Source organism: Oryzias latipes, chromosome 11 (genome assembly GCF_002234675.1).
Source record: "Oryzias latipes chromosome 11, ASM223467v1".
Classification (NCBI taxonomy): Eukaryota; Metazoa; Chordata; class Actinopteri; order Beloniformes; family Adrianichthyidae; genus Oryzias; species Oryzias latipes.
In genome coordinates, this window is record NC_019869.2 from 7,687,161 (window position 1) to 7,701,825 (window position 14,665).

Consider the following 14,665-nt stretch of genomic DNA (forward strand, 5'->3'; position numbering starts at 1 on the left):
TAGCCTGTTAAGCTGACACAGTTGTTTCGTATTTTACTTAAAAAAATTCAGTTGTCCTGGAAACGTTATCTCTCACTATCAACTTTTCTTTTTTTGTTTCTAGTTGACATTATTAGAAATCAGCTAGGAAATGTCACAGAGGGGTCAGATGACAGTGTTGGCACATGCCTACAACGGCTTAAAATGTAATTTAGCCAACCACAGTCAAATCCTATACATAGCTTTTATAAAATGTTGGGGCCGCATATTAATTTTATAAAAGGAGCCTGCGGCTTGGTGGGAATTCAAACGCGGCTCGCATTTGGCCGACAGGACAGACTTTGGAGATGCAGCCTCATGGCATTGCCGTGAATGGATCCATTGATGGATTCAGTTGGCACATAATGTGGATGGAGGCTGACATCAATAACTTTATTTTTGAAAACGATCGGCTCACGAAAAATAACAATAACAACTTTTTTTTATACTTCTATGATTTCGTTTTTGTTAAATGACAACTTTTGTCTCTTAATTTTATTACTTTATTTTTCGTGAAATTATAAATTTTTCATAATTGTTAAACTTTATTCTCATAGAATTAAAACTTTTTTCACATAATTTTAAGGCTATAGCCAAGTAAAATTACAAATTTATGTATCATGATTTCATTACTTTATTCTCGTAAATATTTTCCTTCTTTCATATACTTTTGTGATTTTATTTTTTGTACAATTACAACTTTTTTCTTATAATTTTACTTTCATAAACTAGCAACCTTTTTATAAATAATTTTAAGACTTTATCTACATAAAATTACACTTTTTTTCTCATAATTTATCTTCTTTATTCTTGTAAATGTTGTACTTTTTTTAAATACTTCTATGATTTTATTTTTCATAAAATTACAACTTTTTTCTCATAATTGTACTGTTTCATTCTTAGATAGAGACTTTTCTTACAATCTCTTGACTTAATTCTACTCTTTTACTCATTTCCCATTTAAGAGTTTATCCAAGTAAAATTTCAATTTTTTCTTAGAATTTAACAACTTTATTCTTGTGAATTTTTTGATTTTATGATTTTATTCCTGTAATATTAAAACCTTTTTCTCAAAATTTTATGACTTTAAACAAAAAAAAATCATTCTCTCCCCATAATTTTACACCTTTTTTCTCATAAAACTACATTTTTTTCTCTCAATGTTTTATGACTTTTTTCTCATACTTCATGACTTTATTCTTATAGACCGCATGTATGTTTTTATTTACGGTGGCCCTAAAACTCCATCGTAGAAGCCAGCAATCATCTAAAAAGACATTTTGGGCCACTTAGTAGCAGCCCATGGTCACTACAAGGCTAGTCCTAAAAAAAAAGGACTCAAGGCTTTAGGACCCTTGGCCCACTGTTGCTAAGTAATATAGTTACAAAGCATGTAAGTGGCTGTTCAGTGTTACTGTTACTGTATGTGGGCAGCATTTTATATCAATGTAAATAATGCTACATTCTAAGACCCTACATACTGACCACAAAGCCCAATTTAAGAAAAGAAAAAAAAAACTTTTTTTTTTCTCTGTTTACTTTTTTATGCCACAGCTTTGCATTTATGTCTGTTTAATCTCAGGTAGCATTAGGGTTTCTTTTCCAAATGCCCTTCCCAAATGTCTTAGATATATCCACCTTTTTTCCACATATTTGTTAATTGATTGTTGAAATTTCTAGATTTTTCTCAAAAACAGCCCTCAGTTATCTATCCTAGCTTTTTGAATACTGCTCTAATTTACAAAAGGAGTAAACACTGGAACTTGTGAGGCTCAGCGGCTCTTCGGAGCACAGGGAAATAAAAACTGGATGTAATGCAAAATAAAACCCGAGGGCCAGATGGATAATCAATGTGCACTCATTAAAACTTATGTACTTTGAGCAAGCTGATATTTATGGAAGTGCACTGTGTAATGGATGTATGCATTTCCTCCTTTGACTGTGTGCAGTGATGTTTTGTGTGTTTTATTTGATCGATTTAGTGAAAGATTTAAAAACCACACTTTTTTGGGTGATTTGGATTTCAATTAGGCTTTCCTAATTGAGATGATGGAACTGCTTTCTCCTTTTAGCCTTTATGTAACTTTTTTATGCCGATTTATGTTATAAATATTTTACAGTAGCCTTTGCACCAACCTTTCTTTGATAATTTTCTCCATCAATTTTGCACTTGGTTGCCACTCCAAGAAGAAAAAAAAATTTGAAGAAAAAAATGTTTTTTTTCTTTTGGCTTTACAACCGTTGACTGTATAAGAGCTGGTGAGATCACATACTTTTATCAAGGCATCTTATTGATTGCTCAGTTTATAACTTGATTAACCTAAAACCTTAAAAAAACCTACCGTAAAAATTATCAGGATTAGCAAGAATATGTTATAAAAGGGTAGCAGAATAAGAATGGTTATTCTGACTAATATAGCTGTTTATGTCTCAATAGAAGTCAATGAGAATTTTCTGGGTTTTTGGAACCAGCAGGTATTTCCTGTTTTGAACACGAGGACACACACACACATATATATATATGTATATATATGTAACCAATTGTAAACCAATTTGTGTAACCAATTGTTTCCCTAAATCTTTTCAAACTCAAGTATTTTATGAAAGCAAGTTTACTTCACCTTGTTTATCCTTCTGGCCACAGGTTCAGAGGTTCCTTTTAACATCAGTTCCTATGGAAACATCTAATCGTATAGATAACATTTTAGATAAGAACTTTCCCTTCTGTCCCTGAAAAAGACATGCTCCTGAAAACACAAACATTAAATCAACACAATGACAACACAATCGTCAATGGGCTACAAAGCACACACCTCACCAGCAGTTCGTACCGTTACTGTAATTAATGTTACTTTAACCCCGTGATGATGAGATTGAGCCTCCATTCATCCGTAATCAGGCGGTGTTTCTGTGCCGCTATGGTTTGCTGACATCTTTGAACCGTCGATAAAATGCAACATTAACGCGGAGTGTGATGTGTAATCGTCTGTGCCCGGATTTCACAATCCGCACTGGCTTGGAAAACACTGCTGTTACTACAGCAGATGGTTGAATGTATGACTGTGTCACAGTGATGCCGTAATGGATGACTTTAACTCCCAGTGAAAGAAATGAAAGACAGCAACCAAAGGAACAAAGCACACTACTAATTTAGGGTTTGAGAGATCTGCCATCTGGGATAAATATGAGACAAACATTCAGCTCAGGGAGCCTGACTGTCACTGGCAAACCTTGCATCTCAACTGTAATAACTACATCAATATAATTAACACTCATAATTGCTTCATTCAAAATGGAAATAGTGGGATGAACTCCAGGTCATACAATGAAATCAAAATCAACCAATTACTTGTGACTTCTCTGAAAAGCACAAAGTTGTGATGAGTTTTAAATTGATATTTTCTTTTGTTTTTGTTTTTCTAAAAACTCTGCTAAAATCTGTTTTCCCCCTTCAGCCCCTCCCTTGTGATCAATATATAGCACAAAAATATAGGTATGATGAATGCTCCCGAATATATATGCAATAGATTTACAGATCAGAAGATTCTGCAGCAGTAAGAAAGAAAGAAGATAAGCACTCTCAGAGTGCAGAATCACAGTGGAACTTCGTCCACCTTTAGAGGGCAACAACCCTGTTTGTCATCCAGTAGACACTGTCCTCTTCGACGTTTATCAACATGAATACCTGCTTTTTTTTTTTTAGAAGAAGAAATGGTTTTTGTCATCATCTTCTAAATGTTTGAACCCATACGTTCTTTCTCAACAACGTTTTGATCCCAGCTTTGGCCCACCTCTCCATGTGTTGAGAGCTCGGGCCACTCTAGAATGTGCTTTAGTGCCAGAGTTTTCTGTTTCACAGTCTTTTACTCGTCTTTAGTCCATCTGTCCTCATTCTTTAAAGTCTGGAACATCTGTCCTCCAGGCCATATTTGCTCAGATCTGATTCATTAAGACGATGAACAGCTGACCCGTCGGAAGGACAACCTTAGGTTTGACGGATTCAAGTTCTTTCCTGACCCTCCTCATTTCTGTTTGTAGTTCAGTCGAGGGATGTCTCCGTCTTGTTAGCCTCCCGTCTTTACCACTGGATGGGCAGTTTATCCGTCAGATGACTCAGTCTCCAGCTTCCTTTTAGAATCCTTGTAGTTTTGCTTTGCTCTAATCCCAGCTCAGTTGGGATTAGAGCTGCATCTCCAGAGATCCCCAGTTTAGGATTTAGTCTCTTTTCAAATCAACTTTTACCACTATCTGCTAGCATTAGCCTCCTTAGATTCAATTGAAGTATAGAAAGACTAGAGACTAGTAAATTCCATCTGTGGTTGCCATGGAGACAGGGCAATGTCCTGCCTTGTTGCTATGATGCTATATACCATAGTCGTTATGGATAGCAAGTAAACCAGAGTTTTGCTAACTTTCCGTTTTTAAACTGGATAAAAGTTTTTTTTGATTCACAGTGTCTTGCATGACATCTTCATTTTAGACTTCCTCATTCTGTGACTGCTGGGAATTGCAGTCTCCTTGGGGGGGGGGAAAATCTAAGCCTTTGTGGGAAAATTTGCTATAAACAATTGAACTCTGTGCATTCCATGTTGCGTATTCACTGCCGCGCCCACCATTTGTGCTCTTCTAAAGACAAGAAGAACCTAAAGTACAAAAATCTTCATTAGGTTCTCCATCTCACAGAACGTGGCTATTAGTTTGCAGTGTTATTGTTCGGTCACAGAGCAAAGATGTTTTCTCAGTTTGACACCCTAACTGTTGTTCTTTCCAACTTTTCCCTGGAGCGATCCTCTACTTTCAATTGTCAAATCAAAGTGCTGCTTTTTTAGGGGGAATCAACGCTGGCTTTTGGTTTCAGCTGGATAGTTCCTTTCTCTGCAGAAGGATTTCCTGAACCAAAAGAGGAGGTCTTTGGCACTGAGACCGCACTGTTGGTAATGTTGGAGTTTGAGTCACCGGTTTCCTCTTCACGGCCCTGTACCAGTCGTGGTCCCAAAAGGTAACTGTGTTATGGAATTCTGGTATGGATAACCCATCCTCAGACCATGGTGCACACAGTGTTGAGATTTGGATCAAATCTGACAGCTTTCCCCTCCACCGCTTTAGCATTGGTGTTGTACATGGGGTTCTCGAAGGCTGCCTGTCCATTGTTGTTTTCATGGACCGAACAGCCGGTGTACTGTGTTTTTGGTGTCGTTCTGTGAAGAAGAAAAAAAGAGATCACAGAGAAAGTATTACGTCTTCGTATTTTTAATTGCCTAATAATATTTACATAATTAAGCGGTTGGTGGACAAAAGTGAATGCATGCAAAGTGTATGGGCATAATAAACAGGATTTGAGAAGGATTAGAGAAAGAACAAACAGCCCGTCCAAAACTAATTCTTTCAGTATGTCTTTTCTGTTCCATATTAGCAGCAGAACAGGCGTTATCAGCATCTGTTAACAATGCAAACACCACTCATTTCTGCTTAAAACCTTGTCTCAGAAGAATCCAATTTACCGCCATCTAAACAAGGACTACTTTGCATTGCAGTGTGCAGAAAAATGGTGGCTTAAAAGTCTCTTAGCACTACAAGAGTCAAACCACAGAAGCAGCTAGTGTTTTCACAAATTAGACATCCTCTTGAAATGACAGTAATCCTCTTGGAATAACCGTGGAAAAAACACAGGGAAGAAGTGAAGGTGCACTGAGACGCACACATTCGTATGCTAAAGCTCTGGAAAAAGGACAGAGGTATTTTTAGCACGTACCTTTGTTTGTAGAGATAGAAGCCAAAGCCGGTAAAAATTAGAGCAAAGAAAGGCACCAAAATGGCAATGGCCACAGAGCTGCTGTTGGTTCCAAGCTGGGGGGGTGGCATGTTTTGACTCTCAGACATATTCAGACCTGTAATGGACACATGTATTTGTTCAGTGTTAAGTCTCTATTTGCTTCAAGGAAACAGACATTTTCCTTAACACATAATAATGGAATCCAGTAGTGGTGCAACAACTAAGCAACATAATCAATACATTGATTTATATTCTTACGATCCAACCAGATCGATATGTCTGAGGCGACTTGTTTATTGAATCAACCCTATACCATTTTAAAGATGTTTCAAAATGGCATAAAGATAACTGATATTGGTAAATACCATTTGGATTAAGGCACTGTAGGGTTATTTTACTACCACGCAGGTTGAATCTTTGGCTAAAGATGCCCTGGATTGATTTTAGTTCAGTGAATCAAATCGTTCAAAATGAACTGATATCGTCTATGAATCGTATCGTCAACCCCAAGTTATGATATGAACCAAATCGTTGTTCAAATGAAACGTTACACCCATACAACGCAGTAACTGTATAGCAGCTTGGGTTGGATGGTTGTGCAGCAACAAAACATTTAGTGTAAAAAGTGAGTAGAAGTTTTTTTTAACAGTTATTGAGGCTACCTAAGCCAAAATGTCTCTTACTATGTCCACCAAAGCTCAACACATGATGGGAAAGAGAGAATTACCAAGTCTTTGTAGACCAAACTGTCCATAGTCTTTTCCCTGAATGAAACCTTGGAACACATAACTCAAACCATCAGGCTCTGCTGATACCTTTGGAGAAAGAACAGTAAGGTAAAGGGAGATCCAACGGTATGGTAAAGTCATATTCTTGAATGCTTACAATGAATTAATGAAGAGTAAAACAAGCTTTATTTGTCATAAACAGAATCAACACAAGGTTAACAATGCCATGAAATGCTTGGAATAAGCAGAACCGTTTGAAATGCTCGACAGAAACGCTCGACAGGTACTCATAGCTTAGAAGTACTTTGCAAGAATGGTAACTCAAAGCCAAAGTATCAATATATAATATTTTAACAATTTGAACAATATTTTGAAATTATTTTTGCAGAGTTGTCAGTTAAAAGAGTAGGAAAAGGTTTTGTCAAAACCTGACTGGTACTCAAAAAAAATAAAAAATAAAAACTAAGCAAAAGGTTACATATAAGATAAGGTACAACACTCTTTTCTTTGGGTCTATATCATAGACTTGAATAGTGGAAGAGAAAAACATGACATGACAGCATTTAGAGGATTTCTCTGGATTGCCTCTTAGTTTGTTTGACTTTACTGTAGTTTTATGCAACAAAAACTTACAAATCCATCCATGGTCCAGGAGTCATCTATAATCTTGGCTGGTGAGATGGTTGATTCTTTCAGTTGACTTCCCTGGTTCACATAGTTGACTTGGTACATCAGCAGCAACAGTCTGGCCTCAGAAGCTTTATACACCCCTAAAAAGACAATTTAATACTCTGTTTATGATATAACAAGATACTTTTGAGCTGTCTCACCAAAGAAATTTGCAGTTTTTTCTACTTTCTTTGTACTTTTTGTACAACACACCACCTTATGATATACATACTTAACTGGTTTTAGTTTGAAACTTTTTAATGGCGAAAGGTGTATACTTGCTTTATAACTTACCGCTCATAGGATGTATATGTCTTTAACAGCTTATCTTTCTCAAGTATCTAAACTAAAGCATCTCAGCAATTTAGGTCTCAAGCTGTGTAGTTTTAAGTACAAAAAACATGTGGACAAAGGGATATTTACTCTTCCTTAAGCACTGCTTTCAGCGTGAACCAGGGTTAAAGGAAACTTGACATCTTCAAAAAGGAAACATTGCACTTTTTAAGCTCTGGCTTTTGTGTTGATCTGCTGGTTCAGCTTTAGCTGTTATTGATCTAAACCTGCTCTTTTAAGCTACATGAAACATGTCAATGGAGTAATAGTAGTGTGGTTGTGCCTTTCGATTTTTGTGCTCTCTGCTACTTCAGGAACTGGTTCTGGCTTCCACTGGAGTCAAGGTTTAAAACTGTTTGTAACCCCTACTGATGCAGTCAGGGACCCCATGAGGTTTGTATGTCCGTGTCAAACGTGCGCATTAAGAAGCAGCACAGCATGTAACGGTGTTTATAGCTGGAGCTCAATACTAACATAAAAAGAAATTGCTTGTTTTCACAGTGGGTATCAACATTTTACTACAATATCCTGTAGTACTGAACCGTAAACATGATAAATGACCATGGCGTTATGTTTTAGTCATGCATCTTAGTACTACTACTATGTTCCTGTTCACATGCAGTAAGGCATTGCAGAATGTAGGAGTGCTGAGTCACATGCCTGACAGGAGAAGCTCCATGTTGCCGTTGCTGAGAGTGACGTTGACTCGGCCAGTTGTGGAGTTGAAGCTTGTGATGCTCAGAGTCATTGGCTGCTTCCTCCCACGGTAATTATAAGAACCCTTCCATATGTAGTTTGGAGCAAAGACATCATCTGGAACTGCAGGGTAAAGAATATATATTAAGATTTAGCTTGAGGATATTTAAAAAAAACAACAAAAAACCTCCTGCCTGTAAATAACTTTATCCTTAAAAGTCTTTATCATCTTTCCAGTTTTCCCTGCCAATAAAAAAGTCCGTCCATCCCTATTCTTAACTCACTATATCCCTTTTCTGAGTCACAGGGTTGCCACAGCCTGTCTTTGCTACTGTTGGGCGAAGGCGGGGTACATTATGGACAGGTTGCTGTCTGCTCCAGTTTGGGATCTTTGTGGGCCAGATCAAGAGGGATTGATTTTACTGAGAGAAGGTACCATGAATTAGACATTTCATCGCCTGCAAGTGTAGTTTCATTGAACTATTGGGTTGTCATCTGTTCCTTGTTTGCATAATCCCACATAATGTCCACATGTATTGATCATAACCTTTGCTCATTGCTGATTGGTATGGCTACTCAATGTCATATAGAATTCTCCAATATGCTTGAGCACTGTAGTTAACCCTTTAACACCGGAGCTTTGGCTCCAGTATCGACATTCTTTGAACTACCATAACTTTTCACCCACTTACGCAAGTAACGAAATAAAAAAAACAAAAAATCGGATGCTAGTTTCACACCACCCTCCGCAACGCATGTTCAAATGACCACCACTTAATGTAAATGCACGTTTCAAGTTTCTGCATTAAAAGCTCTTACCTTCACGCATTGTTACACGTGTTTTAAAGTTTGTTTTCCTGCTCTACGTACGAATCGCGTGGCCATTGAACGCGCGCTGAAAGTTAAACCACGGGAATGCAAACTGCTTGAAAAGTGATCATTAAGGAGAAATTAATAATTGCGGTTTGTGCTCGTCCAGAATTCTATAATACCATATTTCAAAATAGAGTTATGAAAGAAAAAGGCTGAAGCAAGATTTGTACCGCTACAACATTTTGCACCAAGCTTCTTACAATCGTAGGTACATGTGATAGGATCAGATAGCAATAGTCCAGTGTAAACACTGTATTCCAAAAGCATGATCTTGAACACGCTATCGTGTGTGCGTAGCACGAAGCGGAGTAAAGCAGATTTGCACTGAAATGCAACACGGTACAAGAGTGAAATGCTTACACAATCAAGGTAACATCATCAATTTTTTGTCATGGAGAAAATCAGCTTTGTGCGATATGCAATGCCACTTTGTTTTGTTGAAAATCCATTAATTGCAGTTTACAGTAGTTGAAAGAGCTTGTGTTATTTAGGTGTAGCGGGTGACATCTTAGGTGTTAAAGGGTGAAATGTGTGGAGTTGTTTCTGCTATATCTGAATGGTAGATCCTTTTAGGAGGACAGATATTTTTCTGCAGACAGTAAAAGTAGACCATGTCATGTCAAAAGTTCTACATAGGTGGATGTCTATCTTCCTGACCTGATGACTGATTGTTGATCTTAGAAACTACTGTATTCCGCTCTGAGGTCTATCAAAAGCCTCGACAAGATTCCTCTTTCTCTCGTGTGCCTGTCTTTCAAATGTCTGTTCTGAACTCTCTCAGGTTGGACTGGGTTTGCCCATGTGCTTTTGTTCTCTTGCAGCTCGGTGTGCATCCTGGATGGGACTTCTATTTCTGGCCAATTATTTTCTTGGCCTGTCTCAAGCTTGTCTTCAGTCTACCAGCTAGAACTAGTTTTTGCTCAGCAGTTTGTTACGAAACAGAAAGGTTTCACATACACAGAATTGTGACACTAAAAAAAACTAATAACATTTTGGGATGATATGATTCATGTTTCTGTTCAATTTAAGCACAGGAAAATGGTATTTAAGATTTAATACAGGAAAAAAATCAGCAGAAAGAACAATAGCTGTTGTTAAAGTGATAAAAAAAGACGGCTATACCAGCTTCGGGTGGAATTGTGAAATAATACTGACCATTTAGTTTGGGGCTGGGTGTTCCTATTACCGGTTTCACAGGTTTTTTCTTCTCTCCAGCTGCATTCAAAGAACATATGGAGAAACATGGAGGAGAAATAAAATTCCATGTCAAAACTTTTTCTAACTTAAAAGATTTTCTGCTAATATAAAAAAAAGAAAATTTTTGTTCTATACACACTAAGTACCAAATGACCCCAAGTTTTAAAGGATAATTGAAGTATAACAGCTACAGACTTTTGCCTGATCTCCAGAACAGTATGGTTGTACAGTGAGATCCAAATGTGTCATAATGTATGTTGTAATAAAATACATTACAAGTCATGACCTGCCCTCTATTGATCATAAACATAACCGAAAGAGAAGAATGTAGTATTAAAACAATGAAAAGTTATGTAGATGATCAGAAAAATGTCTGGTTTTCTGGTCTGGAGCTAAAGTTAAGTATCCGCATGATTTGGTACAGATGGTGTGCTGTGAGAGGGCCCCTAATCTCACTTAACACAGTAAGATTTATTGGTTGAAAAAACAGCATGTGGACTTTTTTTCCCTTTAGCTATCCTGTACATAAGAGAGGTTCAGCTCTGGTTCTTGTGAGCCATAACTCTGCTTGTTTTCCAACTTTACTCGCCCAGGTTGTTGTTGACTACTCATGGTTCTGACTGGTTGAACACATTTAACTCAGGTAATTAGCAGCAACCTAATAAGTTGGAGTGATCTGAAAAAAAAAAAAAAAAACTAAGGCTGAAGTTTTCTAACCCATCCCATTGTTTTATCTTATTTAGAGGGTCAGTTGGGCTTTTGAACAGGACAAATCCAAACTTCCCACTCTGATCATTTTTTGATCTATTGTAAAAGTGTTCCCAGTGGTCTTTTAATAATGATTATGCTGTTTTTAGCCAAAATCAAAACAACTGTGTCATTTTCTAGGCCCCCCACAACCCTACTCTAACATTACCGGAAATGGTAATGGTAAACAGAAATGGTTAAAAATATTATCCAGTCAGTTTTGAGCCAGATACCAGTTCAGACAAGGAAAACGAAGACGTTCATGGATCTAGTTGTCTACAAATGGATCAGAATGGAGCAGAGCAGGAGGCTTTTGGCCCGCCCAGTATATATTTTTTTCATCTGCTCCTGATTCACCACAATTTGAATAAAGAAATACCCAGAAGTGCAATTTTTCACTTAATTTTCCTTATATATGTCCTCCATCATCATAAAAATGCCACAAGGAAATGTAAAAAATACCAAAAACACTTTTTTTTTTTATCAGAGTGGGTCTTTCAGCAAAGGTGAATAGAATTAGGCCATCAAGGAAATGCCTGTCATGCGGAAGCTGACATTAAGCGAGTCACCCACCTCGACACACAGGCATTTTTCCAGTCCAAGTGCCATCATTCTTGCAGACCCTGTGTTCAGAGCCTCCTGCCAGGAAGTAGCCATGCTGACAGCTGTAAACCAGGGTGTAGCCAAACCCAGGCAGATCCATCCCCACCACATCCACATGGAGTGGGCTCTCTGGCTGCTTACAAGCATGAGCTAGAGTTCAGAAAAGCAGACATTTTTGCATGAGTTGGGTAGATGGCAACAGTAAAAGGATAAAGATCTTCAAAGATTGTTTCCTACGTATGCATTCGGGTTGAGTTCCGCTCCATGTAAGGTCGGGTTGGCAGGTTCTGGAGGAAGATCCCTGAATTAAATGACCGGGCTGGCAGTGAAATGACACAATACTCCCCACCTACAATAAGAGATAGAAGTACACACACACAATGAAAGGAGTTTGCTGACTAATGCTGAAAGAGTCTAAAGACCGTCGAAGGAAGTTGATGGCAGAGGAATAGTATGATAGATAACTCTAATTTAGCTTATGGGGGGCTGTACTTATAAAAAATGGATTAGTGTTGTGCTAGAAAATACTTTACAAACAAAATGCTTACTTCTAATTACTTTAAAGCACAGTGAAGGGGGCCTTGAAGTGGACAGATGTATTAAAAAAGTGCATAAATGCTCTGCTATGATGTATAGATGCAACAACAGCAGAGCAGGAAATTTTTATTGTCATATTTCCCAGCCTTTTCGACTAACCGTAATTTTTCGCAATATGAGCCGTGTTTTTTTTTTTTTGTGCGACTTATACTCAGGAGCGACTTATGTGAGACTTTTTTCAAACATAAATAGAAACCATGGAAATCTATTATTTTAGCCTTTAACGGTTGTTTTCCACTAAGAACAACTAGAGGGTACTGTTGTTGTGTGTATCAATATTTGCCACTGACAGCAATGCAGATGTATTGCCGCTGATAGCACCGTCATTCAGATGAAGCTCCTGCAGTAGAAGGTAACAATTGCGGTTCAAAAAAAAAAAAAAGGAGAAATAACCTCATGAACCCAGACATGGAGATCTGTTTGCCAACACTTTTGTAGAGCTCTTCAAAATAAACCTCATCTCTCAACATCATCCATGTCTTCAGTGCATTGTAAATGAGATCTACAGTCAATGTAGCAATAATGCTAAAAACTCGACGGTAGCTTCTACGACACGATGAGATGTTGTGATGAGAGCGTCTAGTTTATGTAGACATTTTTGGATGAGGAGGAAGCCTCAAGTTTGACACACACTGACAAAGAGGCAGCGGAGGATAATTTGACGCATGAATTGCGTTCGGTGTAAATGTAACATCATGGCAGAGTTGTTAACAAGTATTGCACTTTTCTCCCAAAAGTGTCACTAATGCTTCGGATCGACTTATACATAGTGTTTTTTTTCTTTAATATGCAATTTTTTTGGCTTCTGTGACTTAAACTCCGATGCAACTTGTACTCTGGAAAATGCTGAACCTCTTTTTCAGGATGAGGATAACTTAATTTGTTCCTATTCATGAGAGAATGTTTTTTTTTTAAGTGAATATAAAATAAAACTGAATGCATGAGTTATCCTCAGTGCCCTAGGCTTTTCCTCCTGACAGGGTTATCAAAGCAAACCCAGTTTGTGACAGGCTGGGGACTGCTGTTTCACAATATCCCCTCCCTCTGTTCCTTATCTCTTTAGCTGCCTGCAACATTGATTCCTAACTACCAAATGAAGGTAAATTATGCTGAAATATGCCTGAGAAGTACTTTTTAAAAGGAGCAGTGGGGCGTATTATAATTTCTCTCATAATACGCCTGGCTGTTAAACGTCCCTCAGTAAAGGAGGGCTGCATTAAATCACTTTTGTAATTAGTTTGTGAGCCAAATACCCTTCCAAATGCTCAGTTATTTGTTTTGAATAAAATAAGAAACTCAAACCGAAGATCTCTTTAGGGGAGCAGAGCTGTCCAAATATTTCAGACACGGAGAACAAAGCGCTTCAAAAGCAAAGCTTTTTTCACATTTTACACAAAGGAATGTAGAAAAGCAAAACTGGAGTATAAAATTTGTTGTAGTCAAACATTGGAGTGGTCTCTCAGGCAACTTCTTCTTGTAATTTTTGTTTTTTTTTCTTTTCTTTCATAATATCCACATTAACTTGATTTTAATTTTGCCTTCTGGATTCTTGGGGATGAAACAGTCATTGATAACTTGAATAGGAACATGAATTGAATAGGAAACACTGAATAAAGTATAAGTCTGTTTATGTCACGTTTATCTTAATTATTGTTTTCTGAGCTGTTATTACTTAGTCTTGCTGTTACCTTACATAACCATTAGTATCTTATTTGATGCACACATTTCTGACACCCCTATCTCATTTGCATGATCCAAACTTTCCTTAAAAACCAATTGGACACAACTTCGTACTTGATTTCTGACCCGTAGTTCATCATCATTCCACTAGGGGCAGTAGAGGGGCTTATCCTGCTCATTTCAAAATGACTTTTTCAAAACTTTAGGGTGGGAATAACTTTTCTATTGTTTTTATTATTTCAAATGAGTACTTGGTGTATTGAAATTATGCAAAATTTATTGAGGAATATTTTTTACAACAGAGTTACACCATGTTAAGAATGTATGCATCAAATCTGAGACAGTGGCTAAATAAGGTGTGCTTTTTTTCCTTCTCACAAAAGTCAAACACACATTTTTGTGAACAAAAACGTCCTAAACCACCCAACGTATCATAAGTGATTCAATCTATATTTAATAAAAAATTTATTATTTGTTTGTTCAAAGCATTTAAAAAACATGTTATTTCCAGAAAATTTGAATTTTCTCTTAATTAATTAATGTAGTGAGTTTTACAGTTAAATTCCATAAGATTTTAGATCAATTGTTTGCTAATTACAACTATTCCCTTCTCTGCTTCTGTGCCGGTCCCAAGCCCGGATAAATTGAGAGGGTTGCGTCAGGAAGGGCATCCGGCGTAAAACATTGCCAAGTTAACCATGCGATTCATCTTTAAAAGAGAGGTTGTTTCACTGTGGCGACCCTTGATGGG

General features: G+C 37.4%; 2 protein-coding genes across 7 annotated transcripts in view; one reads left to right on the plus strand and one right to left on the minus strand.

Annotated features, from left to right (window-relative positions):
* LOC110015877 overlaps positions 1-14,665 on the plus strand; it is a 755,614-nt gene that overhangs the window by 231,640 nt on the left and 509,309 nt on the right. The gene's annotated exons all lie outside the window — the stretch shown is intronic.
* The window catches only part of csmd3 (CUB and Sushi multiple domains 3), a 478,616-nt gene continuing 465,060 nt past the window's right edge, over positions 1,110-14,665 (minus strand). For all 4 annotated transcript variants that reach the window (XM_023959656.1, XM_023959655.1, XM_023959654.1 and 1 more), the window contains 8 exons: positions 11,875-11,986; positions 11,608-11,787; positions 10,246-10,305; positions 8,182-8,340; positions 7,153-7,289; positions 6,519-6,606; positions 5,771-5,906; positions 1,110-5,216 (listed from right to left, as the gene is read on the minus strand). In XM_023959656.1, coding sequence (XP_023815424.1) covers positions 5,057-5,216; positions 5,771-5,906; positions 6,519-6,606; positions 7,153-7,289; positions 8,182-8,340; positions 10,246-10,305; positions 11,608-11,787; positions 11,875-11,986 — 1,032 coding nt within the window. In that variant the 3' untranslated portion in view covers positions 1,110-5,056. The remainder of the gene's footprint in view (positions 5,217-5,770; positions 5,907-6,518; positions 6,607-7,152; positions 7,290-8,181; positions 8,341-10,245; positions 10,306-11,607; positions 11,788-11,874; positions 11,987-14,665) is intronic.